This window comes from Orcinus orca, chromosome 3, assembly GCF_937001465.1.
Source record: "Orcinus orca chromosome 3, mOrcOrc1.1, whole genome shotgun sequence".
NCBI classification, from domain to species: domain Eukaryota; kingdom Metazoa; phylum Chordata; class Mammalia; order Artiodactyla; family Delphinidae; genus Orcinus; species Orcinus orca.
Window position 1 is genome coordinate 30,583,768 of NC_064561.1, and position 18,452 is coordinate 30,602,219.

The 18,452-nt window shown below is 45.5% G+C and overlaps 1 protein-coding gene across 13 annotated transcripts in view; it reads right to left on the bottom strand.

Moving 5' to 3' along the window:
• TENM2 (teneurin transmembrane protein 2) overlaps nt 1–18,452 on the bottom strand; it is a 713,065-nt gene that overhangs the window by 8,434 nt on the left and 686,179 nt on the right. For all 13 annotated transcript variants that reach the window (XM_033432114.2, XM_033432113.2, XM_033432112.2 and 10 more), the window contains 2 exons: nt 14,026–14,322; nt 10,937–12,551 (listed from right to left, as the gene is read on the bottom strand). In XM_033432114.2, coding sequence (XP_033288005.1) covers nt 10,937–12,551; nt 14,026–14,322 — 1,912 coding nt within the window. The remainder of the gene's footprint in view (nt 1–10,936; nt 12,552–14,025; nt 14,323–18,452) is intronic.

An 18,452-nucleotide genomic window follows, 5' to 3' on the forward strand; every position in this document is an offset into this window, starting at 1 on the left:
TCTATCCTGTTCCATGGATTTATAGTTCTGTTTTTGTGCCAGTACCATACTGTTCTGATTATGGTAGCTTTGTAGTATAGTTTGAGGTCAGGGAGTATGATTTCTCCAGCTCCGTTTTTCTTTCTCAGGACTGCTTTGGCTATTTGGGGGTCTTTTGTGTTTCCATACAAATTTAAAAATTTTTGTTCTTGTTCTCTAAAAATGCCATTGGTAATTTGATAGGAATTGCATTGAATATGTAGATTGCCTTGAGTAGTATAGTCATTTTCACAATATTCATTCTTCCAATCCAAGAACATGGTGTATCTTTCCATCTGTTTGTGTCATCTTTGATTTCTTTCATCAACATCTTATAGTTTTCAGAGTACAGGTCTTTTGCCTCTTTAGGTAGATTTATTCCTAGGTATTTTATTCCTTTTGAAGTGACGGTAAATGGGATTGTTTCCTTAATTTCTCTTTCTGATCTTTCATTGTTAATGTATAGGAATGCAACAGATTTATGTGTGTTAATTTTGTATTCTGCAAATTTACCAAATTCATTGATGAGCTCTACTAGTTTTCTGGTAGCATCTTTAGGATGTTTGCCATTGTGGCTGGAAAAGATGCTTGATATGATTTCAATTTTCTTAAATTTATTGAGGCTTGCTTTGTGGCCCAAGATGTGATCTATCCTGGAGAATGTTCTGTGCGTACCTGAGAAGAATGTGTATTCTGCTGCTTTCTGATGGAAGGTTCTATAAATATCAAGTCCATCTGGTCTAATGTGTCATTTAAGGCCTGTGTTTCCTTATTGATTTTCTGTCTGGATGATCTGTCCATTGATGGAAGTGGGGTGTTAAAGTCACCCACTATTATTGTGTTACTGTTGATTCTCCTTTTATGGCTGTTAGTATTTGCCTTATATTTTGAGGTGCTCCTATGTTGGGTGCATATATATTTACAATTGTTATATCTTCTTCTTGGATTGATCCCTTGATCATTATGTAGTGTCCTTCTTTGCCTCTCGTAACAGTCTTTATTTTAAAGTCTATTTTGTCTGATATTGATACTCCAGCTTTCTTTTGATTTCTATTTGCATGGAATACCCTTTTCCACCTCCTCACTTTCAGTCTGTATGTGTCTCTAGATCTGAAGTGGGTCTCTTGTAGACAGCATATATCCAGGTCTTGTTTTTGTATCCACTGAGCCAGTCTATGTCTTTTGGGTGGAGCATTTACTCCATTTACATTTACGGTAATTTTCGATATGTATGTTTTTATTGCCGTTTTGTTAATTGTTTTGGATTTGCTTTTGTAGGGCTTTTTTCTTCCCTTCCTCTTTTGTTCTCTCTCTTGTGATTTGATAACTATCTTTAGTATTGTGTTTGGATTGCTTTGTGTGTGTGTATCTATTGTAGATTTTTGGTTTGCAGTTCCCATGAGGTTTTGATATAGAAGTCTATATGTATACAAGATTGTTTTAAGTTGCTGGTCTTCTAATTTCCAATGCATTTACAATATCCTGTATTTGTATTCTGCTCTTCTCACGACTGCTGGTTTTGATATCATATTTGTATGTGGATGATTTCCTACCTTTACTTTATGTTTGCCTTTACCGGTAAGCTTTCCCATTTGTAATTTTCTTGTTTTTAGTTGTGGCCTTCTTTTCTGCCTAGAGAAGTTCCTTTAGGATTTGTTGTAAAGCTGATTTGGTGGTGCTGAATTCTTTTAGCTTTTGCTTGCCTGTAAACCTTTTACTTTATCCATCGAATCTGAGCAAGAGCCTTGCTGGGTAGAGTATTCATGGTTGTTGGTTTTTCCCTTTCATCACTTTAAATATATCGTGCCACTCCCTTCTGGCCTGCAGAGTTTCTGCTGAAAAATAAGCTGATAGTCTTATGGGGATTCTCTTGTATGTTATTTGTTGCTTTTCCCTTCTTTTTAATATTTTTTCTTTGTCTTTCATTTTTGTCATTGATTAATATGTGTCTTGGCGTGTTCCTCCTTGGGTTTATCTTGTGTGGGACTCTGCACTTCCTGGACTTGAACGAGTGTTTCCTTTCTCATGTTAGGGGAGTTTTCGGCTATAATCCCTTCAAATATTTTCTTGGGCCCTTTCTCTCTCTCTTCTCCTTCTGGGACCTCTATAATATGAATGTTGGTGTGTTTAATGTTGTCCCAGAAGTCTCTGAGACTGTTCTCATTTCTTTTTATTCTTTTTTCTTTATTCTATTCCATGGCAATGATTTCCAGCACTCTCTTCCAGCTCACTTATTAGTTCTTCTGCCTCATTTATTCTACTTTTGATTCCTTCTAGTGTATTTTTCATTTCAGTTATTGTATTGTTCATCTCTGTTTGTTGTTTAAATCTTCTAGGTCTTTGTTAAACATTTCTTGTGTTTCCTCAGTCTGTGCCTCCATTCTTTCTCCAAGATCTTGGATCATCTTTACTATCATTACTCTGAATTCTTTTTCAGGTAGATTGCCTATCTCCACTTCATTTACTTGTTCTTCTGGGTTTTTATCTTGTTCCTTTGTCTGAAACATATTTCTCTGCTGTCTCATTTTGTCTGACTTCCTGTGTTTGTGGTCTCCTTTCTGCAGGCTGCAGGTTCGTAGTTCCTCCTTCTTCTGGTGTCTGCTCTCTGGTGGCTGAGGTTGGTCCAGAGGCTTGTGTAGGCTTCCTGGTGGGAGGGACTGATGCCTGCACACTGGTGGTTGGAGCTGGGCTTGTCCCTCTGGTGGGCAGGGCTGTGTCAAGGGGTATATTTTTAGGTGGCTGTGAGCTCAGTACAACTTTAGGCAGCCTGTCTGCTGATGGGTGGGGCTGTGTTCTCTCCCCCACCCCACTGGTTGTTTGGCCTGAGGCGTCCCAGCACTGGAGCCTGCAGGCTGTTGGGTGAGGTCAGGTCTCGGTGCCAAAATGGTGACCTTTGGGAGAGCTCACACCAATCAATATTCCCTGGGACCTCCACCACCAGTGTTCCTGCCCCCACAGTGAGCCCCAGCCAACTGCCGCCTCCCCAGGAGACCCTCCAAGACCCGCAGGTAGGTCTAGCCCAGGCTCCTATGGAGTCACTGCTTTGTGCTGGGCCCAGTGCATGTGAAATCTTGTGTGCATCCTCCAAGAGTGGAGTCTTTGTTTCCTCCAGTCCTGTGGAGCTCCTGCACTCAAGCTCCTCTGGCCTTCCAAGTCAAATGCTCTGGGGCTGCTCCTCCTGTTGCCAGATCCTCAGGCTGGGGAGCCTGACATGGGGCTCAGAAGTCACTCCTGTGGGAGAACCTCTGCAATATAATTATTTTCCAGTTCATGGGTCGCCCACCCAGCAGGTATGGGATTTGATTATAGAGTGAAAGCACCCCTTCTCCTGTCTCATTGAGACTTCTTGTCTTTGGTAGGTAAAATACCTTTTTTGTTGATGGTTGTTCAGCAGTTGTGATTTTGGTGTTCAGCGGTTAGTTGTGATTTTGGTGTTTTCATGAGAAGTGAGTGAAAGTCCTTCTACTCCGCCATCTTGTCTGGAATCGAGGGGCTCTACATATATATTCTTTTTCAAACTCTTTTCCATTATAGCTGATTACAAAATATTGAATATAGTTCCCTGTGCAATACAGCAGGTCCTTTTTGTGTATCTCTTTTATATATAGTAGTGTGTATCTGTTAATCTCAAACTCCTAATTTATCCCTCCCTCCTCCCATCCCCTTTGGTAACCATAAGTTTTTTTCTCTGTCTGTGAGTTTGTTTCTGTCTTTAAATAACTTAATTTGTACTATTTTTTAGATTCTATATGTAAGTAGGATCATATAATATTTGTCTTTCTCTGATTTTTTCACTTAGTATGATAATCTCTAGGTCCACTCATATTGGGGCAAATGGCATTATTTCATTCTTTTTTATGGCTGAGTAATATTCCATTGTATATATATGCCACATCTTTATCCATTTATCTGTTGATGGGCTTAGGTTGCTTCCATGTCTTGGCTATTGTAAATAGTGCTGCTATGAACATTGGGGTGCATGTATCTTTCTGAGTTATAGTTTCATCTTTTCTGGATATATGCCCAGGAGTGGGATTGCTGGATTATATGGTAGTTCTATTTTTAGTTTTTTTAGGAACCTCCATATTGTTCTCCATAGTGGTTACACCGGTTTTCATCCCTGCCAACAGTGTAGGATGGTTCCCTTTTTTCCACACCCTCTCCAGCATTTATTATTTGTAGACTTTCTGATGATGGTACAAACTGATGTTTGAAAACCTCTTTTCAGTTCTCTTGTGTATACACCTAGGTGTGGAATTGCTGGGTCCTATGGTTAAATCCTTTACTTTCACTTTTAAAATAGACCAGAATCTGTGTCCACTTCTCACCATTTCCACCACCTCAGCCCTGGCCCATGATCTCTTGCCTTGATTTCTAACTGGCCTCCCTGCTTTCACTTCTGTGCTCCACATACCTTTAGACATGGAAAAGGCCCTTACCATTCCTCTACTTGTAACACTCCAGCGATCCCCCATTTCTCTCAATGAAAATGTGAAAGTCCTTCTAATGGTCTCTAAGGACCTTGCCCGTGATCTCTCTGACCTCGTCTTCTCCTCCTCTCTCTCTCTTGCTCACTCAGCTCCAGCCTCTGTGCCGTTTCTTGAACATGCCAGGTGCACACTCATCTCGGAGCCTTTATACAGGCAAGCCCTCTGCCTGGAGTGTGCTTCCCTGAAGGTATCTTCTGGCTGTCTCACTCTTCCCTTTTTCAAGTCTTGCTCAGATGTTGCCTCCAATAAGGCCAACTTCATGTTTAACCCCTGCCTGTTCCCACCCCCAGCAATCCCAAGTCCGCTTCCTCCACTCATCCCCCCATCCCCAAAACAGTTACCACACTTGAACATGTGTCTCATTTGGGCATTTATGACATTTATTGTTTATTGTCTGTCTCCCTCACCGAGAATGTAAGCTCCATCAGGACCCGGAGTTAAAAAATCTGTTTCATTCACTGATGTCTCCCCAGGCCTAGCACAAAATAGGTGCTCAATAAGTATCCATGGAGTGGATGAACAAACACTGACTATATGTGGCAAAAGCCACCCTGAGTAGTGTGTGTGACAGAGGAACTACCTGTACCTGCTTGAGAAGATGCTTCTGAAGGGGCTGAGTAAGGTCTACCCACCTCCTGCCCTGGGACTGCTATGAGGGGTTTAATGCTGACTTCACTACTAAACATACAGGCCTAGAAGACCCTCTAATGAGAGGGATTCTGGAATCCACAGTGTGTTTATCAGCCTTAGGCACAAGTTCCTTGAATGACGTGGCAAGTACACGTATTAGCGATAGCCCATTTAAGAGTCATTTGACCTCAATAATCATCGGAAAGATGCAAATAAAAGCCACAGTGAGATAGTACCACACACCTGTCAGAATCACTGTCACCAAAAAGACAAGAAACAGTAAGAGTTGGTGAAGATGTGGAGAAAAGGGCCCTCTCGAGCAGTGTTGATGGGAATGTGAATTGGTGTAGCCACTATGGAAAACAGTATGGAGGGTCCTCAAAAATTAAAAATACAACTACCATATGATCCAGCAATTCCATTCCTGGGTATTTATCCAAAGAAAACACTAATTTGAAAAGATATATGCAACCCCATGTTCATCGTAGCATTATTTACAATAGCCAACATATGGAACCTAAGTGTCCATGGACAGATGAATGGATAAAGAAGATGTGGTTATATACATATATAATGGAACATGACTCAGCTATAAAAAAGAGTGAAATCTTGCCCCTTGTGACAACATGGATGGACCTGGGGGAGATTCTAAGTGAAAGACGTTACAGAAAGACGAATAACATACGTTTTCACTTAAATGTGGACTCTAAAAAACAAAACTAACAAACAAATGTAACAAAACAGACTCCGATACAGATACAGGTGGTTGCCAGAGGGGAGGTGGGTTGGGAAACGGGATAAATAGGTGAAGGGGGTTAAGAGCTACAACTACCAGTTATAAATAGGTCACAGGGATGTAATGTACAACTCAGGGAATATAGTCAGTAGTACTGTAATAACTTTTGTGCATAATCTATAAGAATATTGAACCACTACGTTATACCCCTGAAGCTAATGTAATACTGTAAGTCAACTATACATCAATAAAAAAAAGTCACTTAAGGATACAGGTTTGAAATTGCCTTAAAAAGTGTGTCAGCATCAAGCAGACAGAAGCCTCGCTTTGGTCTAGCGACGATCATATGTCCACAGAGCACCTCTGTGCGAAGTAGGTGGTGAACGCTGTGCAGTGCGGTTACCAGACTTTGGGTATTTGCGGTTACCCGTCATGATCACCTATCATGGTGGTTTTGCCATATCCGGGGATCACCTGTACTTGTTTTGCTTTGTCTACTTAAGCACATCCATTATAAAAAAGAAACTTTATGTCACTACCCTAAGTGGGAGAGCACTCTCACTTGATGCAAACAGAAAATAACTGTAAAATTAAAACAAAACAACGCAATTAAGCTGGAGCACGATTTTGTTACCTGCTACCCGGGGAGTCTTAGACCTGCTCTCTCTGTTAAAAAGGGAGATGAGAAGCGTTAACGAGGTGTTACATACACACCAGCATCAAGTGGAGGCTTTCTCCTCTGCCGAATTGGGAGAATAAAAAGATCACTGAAGAGAAACTAACTTTTCCCATCTGTGTTTCCATGTTATTTAATACCTCATCTGAACAACGTATAAACTCAGCCCATCTTTCACCAGGGATATGGAGGGAATCCCAAGAAAGGCAAGAGAGAGGTCTTTGCCCTCAACAGACTCTCCCCAACTTGATCTCTCCCCTGCAGGGATCCCTCCCTAGTCTCCAGGAGATGATGTTAACAACCTCCTGCCTTTGGGACCAGACATTTTAATGGCTGCTCCCATGAACAGTAATAGTTCATGTCATCTATCTGTTCTATCTTTTTAAGTTTCTAACATGGCTTGGTTTCCAAGTCTAACTCTCTTCTGAAAAATGTTTCTTCAAGTTGCTTGTCTCCTCCATCCTGCAGAAGGCACTTCTGGCATCACACAAACACCCCTCCTCCTTTCAAAGTCACTGGCTGTCTCTGGTGACAGCCTCCCTAAACAATCTGTCGAGAGGAAGTCCTTGAGGTAGGAGTGGCGATGTGGCCCCTCCTAATAGCCCATCACTCCCCCGCCCCATGTTGTTCACAGCATGGGCAGCTGAAGCCCGCACGCTCTCTCTAACGCACGCTGTCAGCACAGCAGCCCAGGTGGTAAGTGCAGAGAGAGAAGAGAGTAAAGCAAGAAGGAGGCTGGGCCTCCCTCCTCACTTAGGGAAATCAAACTCCACAAAATTCGACTTCACTTTCATGTGTGCCTGGGGGTCTGTAAGCCCAGAGACAGCCGGGGAGAAGCCAACCTGAGTCATCGTGGGTGACATATGGGAGGTTCGCTTACCTCCAAATTTGGGGTTTCAGATTTGCCAAAGCAATGCCACTCAGAGCAGAGTTGGGATCTGTTTCAGGGTGGAGCTGGAGACCCCTGGGAACCCCAGAGAATTACACAAAGGTGGCAATTTCACTCCTCACCTACAAACTCCCTGTCTTCAGGTGCATAGCTGCTTACAAGTAACAAATGCATTCCTACCATTGATAAGCCTTTGCCCAGGGCTAGGTGCCTTATGTGTCATGATTCACTTACTTTTCACAGCACTGCAGGGTGAGTGCTGTGACTGGCACAGTGCTGCCAGTGAAGAAGCTAAGGCTCAGAAAGGTTAAGGCATTCGTACGGGTCACACAGCAAGTGACTGGCAAGGCCAGAATTGGTGTCTGGAGATGTATTCAGGTTCTAACATCAGAAGGAACCGGCTTGAGGACGGGCCAGGCTTGGGCCTGAGCACAGGTCTTGGTTTGCCCAGGACTGAGGAGTTTCCTGGGACTCACTGTCACTGGAAAAGCCCAGGGCACTGCAGGTTTTTGGGGAGAGGGTCTGTATCTCTCAGTCTGTCTTTTATATCCTTTCCTCTAGTATCTTTCGTATCACAGATATATCAGTCATCAATATATTACCTTAAACAGTAACTGGTAAAAAGGGTGCAGCTTTAGAGCCCGTGAGTGGGAAAGGAACCACTTCTTGCCCTCCCTTACCCCCCCTTGGCAGATACAGCTGTGTCCAGCCCAGATGTCTTTGAGCTCCTAACGGGTATTCTCTGCTGCTCTCCTTTGTGCCAGCATTGTGGGGGAGGACACAGCCTCCTCCAGCCTCAGCAGCTGTCTCTTGCATTCAGAGAGCTCTGTTTCCAAACAGCAAAGATGCTTTTGAGCACCAGAGAGACAGTAGTTCTGTCCACTGTGCTCCTGCCGACTACATCTTAATCCCTTCTTCAATTGTGAGCTGCAAGTTCAACCCCTCTGCTCATCTCCTACGATGCAAATCAAGACGCATAAAGATGGGTTTACAGATTCGCCAACATCCGAATGGCGGAGCGTGACTTGGTGTTCTCTTCTGGGCTGCAGTCTCCAGGGGTCATCTCACGTTGAGCGGCAGCCCCTCTGACTTTGCTTTGACTGCAGACATCAGCTCTATGCGTGCAGCTTCTCTAACGTTACCTTTTATTTTAGATTCTTTCTAATGTTTTCTGGATTCAGTTTTGTTGGACTTAGTTCAACTTGATTTGATGCCCGTTTATTGAGTCTCCATGAAGCACTGGAACGAGGAAAGCCATCTTGCTATTCAGAAAACTCGAATTTCTTTTTGTCCTTTCAGGAGGACCAGGAGAGTAGCTGAGGGGGGCAGGGAGGCACGCTGTACTCTGCGAATGATTTTGTGTGGGTCTTGGCAGCTGTGGGCGTGTGTTCATCCCACGCGGAGGGCTTTCTTTTTATTTGCCTTTGGCTGATTCATCCCTAGGGTATCCAGTGCCAAGCCAGGCTCTGGGAAGCGCATTCTTGCGGGGCAGGGTCTTCTTCTCCTATGGCTGAGATAGGCATGGGCTGCCTCCCCATTCACATTGTTTCCTTTGGCTGGAATGCGCTTCCTCTCCCTCCCCCACTTCATTAATGGCCTCTGCTCAAATGCCACCTATCTGTGAGTGCCCTAAAGATACAAGACACTTCCCACCACTCTCTAACTCTTTCCCTACTTCATTTATCTTCCCTGCTTTATCATTATTTGAAACTATATACATATGGGTGTGTACTTTCCCGAGAGGTCCTTTAATTTGAAACTGCAGTGAACTGGCGGGGGACACAAACCCTGCCAAGCCCTGGGGAAGAGAGGATGCCCTGGCGGAGTAGCATGGCAGGGCCTCCTGACGAGGCGCACTGGGGAGACCGGGAGGGAACTAGCTTGGCCGAAACTCCTGCACTCCAAAGGTAGCAGCTGCTTCGGTTGTAGGAGGATGCTGGGTTCAACTTCAAAGGCTCTGGGACTTGTCAGTGAGGCATAGCAGGGCCACAAGTTAACCTTTAGGGTCATCTATTTCTTTCCGCAGCATGGGACACTGAGGGCAGCCCTGTGTTCCAAGGAGCTGCTGCTTTCTTTCCAATCTTGGGGGTGGACGAGTGATCCCTGGCCACCTGAGGGTAGGGACCCCTTGGGCTTGATGCTTTCCTGGCCCATTGGCCAAGAGTTTCCTGGAACTTGGGGGGGGCTTGGAATTGGGGTCCCCATTGTTACTCCTCTACAATGCATGTACAGGTGAGATGCCTCCAGATTCCTTGCTGAAAGTTGGTATTTTTCCTCCCATCCATCCATCCATCCATCCATCCATCCATCCATCCATCCATCCATCCATCCAGATTTCCCTGAAGATAGGGACTCTATCTTGCCCTCCACTGCATTTCTAGTACTTATGTATTAGACGAAAATATCCGTGAATAGGTGGATGGATGGAGATGGATGGAAATAGATGGATGTTTCCTTTTACCAATTTCTCACTTATCACGAGGAAGTAGATTATCTGCCCTCCTTGGCCCCTCTGTCCACACCCGTGTCCAAGCTTTCTTTGTCCTTTTGACTTCTGCTCATAGTCTTTCTTCAGCCTTGAGCTTGTTTCTGCCAAACAAGATCCCCCTCGTCCTTCCAGCCCAGTTTGACACGGGGCTCTTCTGTACTATGTCAAAATTTTCAAATCTGAAGTCATCTGCACGTGTGCTACACACACACACACACACACACACACACACACCACTTTGAGAGAAGAGTGTTTGTCTTGCTTATCATTGTATCCCCAGAATGTAGCATGCTGGCCCACTATAAATGCTTGTTGAATAAATAACTGAACAAACACCTATATGGTAGCACAGACTTAATTCTGCTTTGCATTATCATTGGTTATTTGTATTTGTATCTCACCAGCCTGGTCGTGAGGTCGGGAACTGGGTCACAGTCATTTCAGTACCTATTCTCATTCATTGCTTCACTAGCAATGGTGATGTATCTGGTGAGCAGATACCCTTTTGTGAACATCCTCGGTCTAAGTGCCAGGCCCTAGACTTTACCTATATAAGTTCATTTCCTTCTTACGATCACTCTGTGAGATGACTTTGTTAGTGCCCTTTTGCAGAAAAGGAAACTACAGCTCAGAGATACTGGACAACTAGCCCAAGGTCCTTTAGCTTATAAATAGAAGAGAGGGAATCTGAATGAGGTACTCCTGAGACCGGAGTCCCATTCTCTCCCCCTTCATAAGGCCGCTTTCCTCTTTTGGGGTAGTAAGGGCTCTTGTAAAAGTTATTTCAATTGAATGGACTTGAAAGTGGTCAGGACACGTTCAAATAGACCTGATGACTGCTCTGTACTACCGTCACTTGACTGCTCTAGATCCTGTCCTGCCGGCGCACACAGCCCTCCAGGATTCTCCTAGCATCGGACATAAGACCTCGTTTTGAAATCCCCAGCAGTCTACTGGGACCACCACCCCACGGGGAGCCACTGCCCAACTGAGGTGGCCAGGTCCTCACCTGTCACGTAGTTCTTCAAATCCAGCTCATTGCTGAGAGGATTGTTGCTCTTGAACATATACAGGTTAAAGGGGGCCGGCTCCTTGCCCACATTTTTCCACATGGTATAGTCTGGAGAGGTCCATCGTCCCGCCAGCACGTCATAATCACGCTGCGTGAAGTGGACCAGCTTGGTCAGGGGGTCGTAGAGTCCCCCATGGAAGCCGATGACCATCTGGAAGTCGGGGTTGGAGTCGTGATAAATCTCCCCGTAGGCGGTGTACTGCAACTGCTTGACCATGAGACCGTTGATGCTGAACACAGCCAGGGGAGTCCCTGTGTTATCGGAGGCAACATAGTACTCCTCCCCACTGCTGCTCTCCATGGCGAAGAGGTGACCTTGGAGGTCATAGTAGAGCGAGGTTATCTCCGAGTTGGAGTGATTATAGACATGGGTGATGCGAGTCGGGTTGTGGAGGTCAGAGTAGAAATATTGCAGGTGGTGGCCCAGGTTGGTCTTGTAGGAAGCCCGCCGCCCCACGCCGTCATAGCGGTACTGGACACTCCAGCCACTGGCCTTGTTGTAGGCTCTCGTTAGAAGGCCCTTGGAGTTATACTCAAAGATGTCGGCCCCTCGCTGACACAGATAGCCATCGTCGTCAATTTTGTACTGCACGTCACCGAGCCTGGTTATCCGATCTCGGAGGTCGTAGCGCAAGGGCATGAGGCGCACGCTGTTCCCCGGGTTCAGCAAGTGGAGGTTCCCATTGAGGTCGTAGCTGTAGCGCCAGGTCGGGCGGTCATTGACGGCCACGCTCTGGAGCTGCCCATCCCCATCATAGTCATAGGTGTACTTCGTGGTGTTGGCATAGGGCCCCAGTTTCAGCTCCCTCTTGATTACCCTGCCCATGCTGTCATACTGCACCGTCATCCAGTACATGAGGGACCGGAACATCTCGTACTGGACTTCCTTGATCCGCCCGTGGGTGTCAAAGTGCTTGCTGAGGGTCATCACAGCCGTGGTGATGATCTGGTTGATATCATAATAGATGACTCCGAACTTGCCGAAGTGCTCCACTTTGCCAGAAATCTCGTCGTAGCGGTAGAGGTCAACAGGAAGGGGAGTCTCACTTATGACCGGCTTGATGCTTGCAATCCGGAAGCTGTTGTCGTGATAGGTGTATTCAAACCTGGCGTTGACCATGCCTTCCTCAGAGAACCTGTAGATTTGCTTGTCCACAAGTGGGCCAATCTTCCGGTACCTGATGGTGCAGGAGAAGCCCCCACTTTGGAGGCTGACCATTTTTAAGACACCGGTGGTCTCATCATACCCGAAAGTGATGGCAGTACTGTCATAGACAATCTCCGATAGCTTGGAGAGTTTCCCGTACTTGTAGAATACCTGGCGCCCAGTGCCTAAAAAGGATGTCTTGAGGATGCGGCCGTCATCACTGTAGTCAAAGATGACCGAAGCGTTGCTTTCAGGCGGGTTGTAAGTGTTGCGGATGTAGCCAATGGAGGTGTGGGTGGACATGCTGTGCCGGGCGACACTGGGCATGGTGACGGCGTGGAGGCGTTCAGAGGAGTCGTACTCGAATATGTACTGACGCTGACTCTGAAGCAGGAGGACCATGGACTGGAGGAAGGAAAGGGGAAGGGAACACATGAGTTGGCCATTTAGGACCAAGTGCTCAAATGGACAGAATTTATTCCATTTCCCTAAATGGCAATTCAGAAGCCGTGAAGGATGGGGAAATTTAGACCGGAAATTATGGGTAAATTGATTTCATCGGGCATGCTACTCTACGGATCACGGTGGCTACTTGGGAGAATGCTCCCCAAACGTTTACGTGCATGCGAAATACCCAGGGATCTGGTTAAAAGGCAGATTCTGATTCAGTAGTTCGGTGGGGGAGGGTGGTGGAGAGGTGGCCTGAGAAGCTACTTGTGGAACAAACTCCCAGGTGATACTGATGTTGCTTGGACCATAACTTTGAGTTGCAAGGGGTTTGAAGGACTGAGGTGAGAGGCACTGAGTTTGCCTCCAGGCTCAATGACAAGAAATCCTGAGACTGGTTAGAAATGACTGCTGCTGGCCCAGCAGGGGACAGGTGTGATACACATACTGTCTTTGGGACACCGCTGATTAAATCTAAGGAGAAACCACATCCTCCATTTAGAAGCTACCGAAAAGATTAAGTAACCCAGAAGCATTGATTGTTTGGGGAAAGAATGGCCTCAAACTTGAAGCTGTGGAGAGATTCTTGCCTCCCCTGGTCAACCACTGTAGCATCTTACGGCGTAATGAGAACACTATTCAGAAGGGACCAAAGAGACAGCAGCCCCTTTACAGAGGAGGTAACAGCTCTATCTGCAAGTGACCGCTGTCGTGGGGAGGCAAGAAAGGAAGAAATGGAAATGGGCTGGTGTGGAGGTGAGTCCAGATGAGAGGCCCAGGCTGAGCAAGCCCCTGTCTGATGACCAGATGACCAGGGCCGCCTTTAAAAGTCTTGACTCGTGACCTGAAGGCATCTCTTTTTACCGCTGCTACAACTGGACCTTTTCTGAGGCGGAGACCTGAGTCTGCCACTTGCAGACACAGGAAAATATATATAGCAAGAATCCATATGGCTGGTTCAGCCAGTAGGCCAGGTAGGGGAGGGTGCTGGTCTGCATGCTCGAGTTTTAGGCAGAATTCCCTACCCTGATGGCTCAATTTCGGGCAAGGCAGAAATGAATCACTGCATTTCCAGTGATTAGTGATAAGGAGTGATTAGCCGTGCTGCCAGTGGGATGATTCTGTCCGTTTCAACAGCACTGTTATTTTGGGGTAAAAATCAGTCCACCGTTTTTGCCATTACTGAGTGTCTAGAACTTTTTTTTTTTTTTTTTTTTTGCTTTTAATGGTAACAGTACTGGGCTATGAATAACATTTTCCTTCAGACTTCCTCCCTCCCAGAGGGTGAGAGTGCATGGGGAGCCCTGGTAGAGTCAAAGTAAAGATGTTCCAATGTCTTATGGCAAAGCCTGTCAGGTCAGCTTAAACAGAGAAGCATGAATGAGAGACAGCGAGCTAGCCCCAGATGAGCGAGGGCAGCACATCCACCCACCTTGTCAAGGTAGGAATAGCTCCACACTTTCCCGTCGGCAAACATGCGGGACACGATCCGGCCTTGCTTGTCGATGTCTGTCCTCTCGCTCATGGCCCCGCGCTGAAGGCCAGCCAAGCGCCCATTGAAGAAATAGGAGACGTTGACAGCCGCCAGCCCACTGCTGGGGAGCCAGAGGAAGGGACGGCCCACCTGGTCATAAATGATCCTCAGGGTGAACTTCCGGTGATCATCGTAGATCTTCTCTGTCCGAATATTCCGGTCATAGTCAATGGACAAGAGATTTCTTCCGTGGACCTAGGAAAACACAACGGGCCTGCTTTGAAAGACATCACCGGGGCATGTTAGCTCAGGCTTCTATGGAGGACACAGCAGGCGCGGCCAGGGCCTGTGTGTGCGCTGGAAGAAGAAATACCCTTGAAGAGGAGTGCTTTCTAAACGCCTTCACATCGTAGTACACATAGAAAGTGGTCATTTCTATAGGGTGCACTAGAATAGAGCAAGGCTGCTAATGGCCAGAGATGACTGATCTGGGCATGGCTGCCATGAGCAGTTAGGTAGGCTGGGCACTGCACAGTTACAGGGGTGTCATCGTGTTGTAGAGACTGTGAACGGGAAAACCTGGGCAGGGCACAAATTACAGAGCCATACACAATAGCCCTGGCCCCTGGGGTTCTAACTGGCCACCCTGGGAAGCAAGAGGATTTGTATATTTGCACACTTACAACCCTTTTGTGGCACATTATCAGCTAATGAATAGCTAATGATCTTTAAGAGCAGGTGCAGAGATTTCTTCCGAAACCTTAAGAAAAAGGTACCTAGGAAGGTGAGGAGAAGGTCTCAGATATACATATTGTACGAAGATCTGGGAATACGAAGCCTTATTCCTATGTGAACTCCTTTAATTCTCCCATCTAGAGAAAAATCTCGCCACTGTCAAGGATGCAAGACATCAGTGGGGTGATCTCAACAGGCCTGGGGAATTCCAACAAAGGGAGGAACTGATTTACTTAGATTTGAGAGGAATGATGGAACACATCCAGACGTAATTTAATATTTATTTAGAAGTCAATCTGATCAGAGAAGAGAGCCTGTCTCAGAAGGCAGGGCTGAGAGACTAGACTCTGGGTAGGGGGAAAGGAGAGGGACTCTAGAGATTCAGCTAGCCCTGAGTGGATGGCTGGAAGGGAAGGAAATGAGGCCAACTCAGCCCAGGCTCTTTCAATGTAATTGACTGTAAATCCAGACATCCCTGGGGTGATTGCTGAAGGCGAGGGAAGGTGTAAACATGCAGAAGGAAGGGATGTGAGACATGTCTGGCACCTGCTCACTTTACCCTAATACTTCAATAGCACTTAACGATAATAATGATGATGGTGATGATGACGTTGATAGTAATAGTAACTTTGGCGTGTGCTGAGGGCTACTGTGTTAGGCATTGTGTTAGGCAGTTTGCATCCACTGTCTGAGTTGATGCTCACAAATGAGGAAACTGAGCCTCCAACAGAGGTTATACACTTGCTCAAGGTCACACAGCAATGAAGTATGAGGTTGGTCTGGAACTCAGGTCTTCAGACTTTGACTAGTTAATGAACCAGCTTTACTGTTTTCTGCATGGTATATATCGTACATGCACTGAGTGCCCTGAGATGTGTCAAATGATGAAGAGACTGTAAGGGACTCTAGAGGGTTCCACCCTGCGGCTTTGGAGGAGACAAGGAATAATTCTAACATGACAGGCACCTGTTATATTGGGGAGCAGCATTGTACCCAGGTAAAGAACTACATTTCACAGCTTCCTTTGGAGACTGGGGTGGCTAAAGTGATTTAAGTAGTAGTTGTTGGCTGGGTCTTCTGGGAACCTTAAAGCAAGCAGACTTAGCTAAGAAGTAGGCACCCTTTTGTCCTTCCCACTTTCCTTCTTTTCTTAGGTGGAATGTGGATGTGACCACCGGCGCTCCAGTATTCACTTTGTGAATATGGGGTGACATTGAGGATGTTAAACCTCAAAGATAATGGTTCATCCAGAGAAAATGTCTAGATCCCTGTCAACCCAGGTGTCTTCAAGATGACCTAGGTCATCTGTACGAGCCATGAATTGCTTCCCGCTAGACTCCTTTTAGGTCATAAAAAATAATAAGCCTGTATCTTGTATAAGATACTGTTATTTCTCATTTCTGTTACCAGCAGTTGAAACTAATCTAAACTGATAAACCCTTGATGCTTTGACAGGTACTGTGCTAGGTACTTTACATATCTGATCCCAGTTTAATTCTCACAATGTAGGTAGAAATTATTTTATATATGGGCAATTACCCTCAGAGGCAGAGGCAGGATTTGAACCCAGGACCACCTGGTCCCCCAAACCATTGCTGTTTTCATGGAGTCATCCCAGAAAAAAGGGGACAGAACATGTGAGATAAACATTTAGGGAAAAAAAAATGCTGAGGCATGGAGAGAGAATAAACGTGGTGAGTTCTTGGGATTATAACGAAATCCAGCTTCGAGTGGAAGAATCATATCGTCAGACCTGCGGTAATTGGGAAGAATCGTCAAGAAAGCAAAGAGTGAGTGTGGTAGGATATTTTCAACAGGCCCAAAAGTTAATGCTGTCAGAATCACTGAAGATGTTGAAGATATGGTCTAGAGTTCCAGAGCAGACCACAAGCTGGCGTCAGAAAGATCACTTCCTCTGGAAACACAAGTTTGGACATACTGGGTTGCTTCATTTGGGACAACAGCAGAAGGCCACCAAGATTCTTAATCCTATGTGTTTAAGAGTTTCAGTTCAAGACCTCGTTAACATTTGATGAGGCAGAATGAATACTGTGGCAACAATGAGGAAGGATTTTCAGGATTTCCCCCACCATGCCTATGCATATCCCACCTCCTTGGCCACGCTTCTATTCTTCTATCCCTTTGCTTATTCTTTTCCCTTTTGCTTCTCTTTGCTGATAGCATACAACCCCCAGTGCATTTATTATTTATTGAACGTTAAACCTCTGCTCCTGTCAGGCATGGTGCCTGCTCTGGAACGCAAGGATGAGCAACACCAACAAAGCAACACGTCCCAAGAACTTACGATGGGCTTAGTGTGTTCTCAGCACTGCCCATGTTTTATCTTGTTTAATCCTCACAACGCTCCCAGGCAAGCACTATTATCCCCATTTTACATGCAAGGCACAGACAGGTTTAAGTGCCCTGCACAAGCTTATACAAATAGTAAGTGGTGGAGCCAGGGTCCCAATCCTGAGCTCACTCTCTTCACCCCTAGGCTGTACCACCCCCTCTGACGAGTGGTTCTCCAACAGACATGAAATTCTAAACTAGGCGGGATGCTCTCTAAAGCATGGCTGCAGGGCTGACTCCACAGCTGCTGAATCAGCTCCCCAGGGAATAGGAGCTGGGTGATTCCGAAGCATACTATTGGTTAAAATACACTTAGTGTGATATAAGGCCTTATCTTCAGTTACCTGGGGGAGACCAACAGACAAATCATATATCCGTAATATAATCGTGTGTGTATGCACGTATGTGTATGTTTGTATGTATTTATAGTGCTATAACGTATTCATCGGAGATGTTAACTTGTAAATCAAATATACAAGCATGGTTATCATTAAAACAACTATATTAGTATGTGAAGGTGCTAAGAATGCAGAAAGAACAGCGTAGTGGGCAAGCACAGAAGATGGGTCCCCAACCTCAGACTGCTACCATTTAGGTTTGTCACTATTACTTAAAGCTATCAAGGCCTTTTGTCTCTTGGCCCAGGTGTACCAACCGTAAAAAAAGTAATAGGTGCTAATCATTAGCCATTGATAATTTAGGGTGGGATTTTATTTCTAAATTCATCATGTCCCTGGGAATGGGATTTTGTTATAGCGCTGATTTGAGCTAACTTCCCCCCCGATTTTAATGAAATAATTGACATACATCATTGCATAAGTTTAAGGAGTACAGCATAATAAGTTGACTTACATATATGGTGAAATGATTACCACATTAAGTTTGATTAACATTCATCATCTCATATAGATATGAAAGAAAAAAGGAAAAAACACTTAAGATTTACTGTCCTCACTAATTTTTTTTTTTTTTTCGGGGTACGCGGGCCTTTCACTGTTGTGGCCTCTCCCATTGCGGAGCACAGGCTCTGGACGCACAGGCTCAGCGGCCATGGCTCACGGGCCCAGCCGCTCCACGGCATGTGGGATCTTCCCGGACCGGGGCACGAACCCGTGTCCCGTGCATCGGCAGGCGGACTCCCAACCACTGCGCCACCAGGGAAGCCCCTCACAACTTTTTTAATCAATGACTTTTATGTTTATTTTGAAAGTTAAGATAAAATTGACATGCAATATTATATTAGTTTCAGGTGTACAACATAGTGATTCAATATTGTATCTATTGTGAAATGATCACTG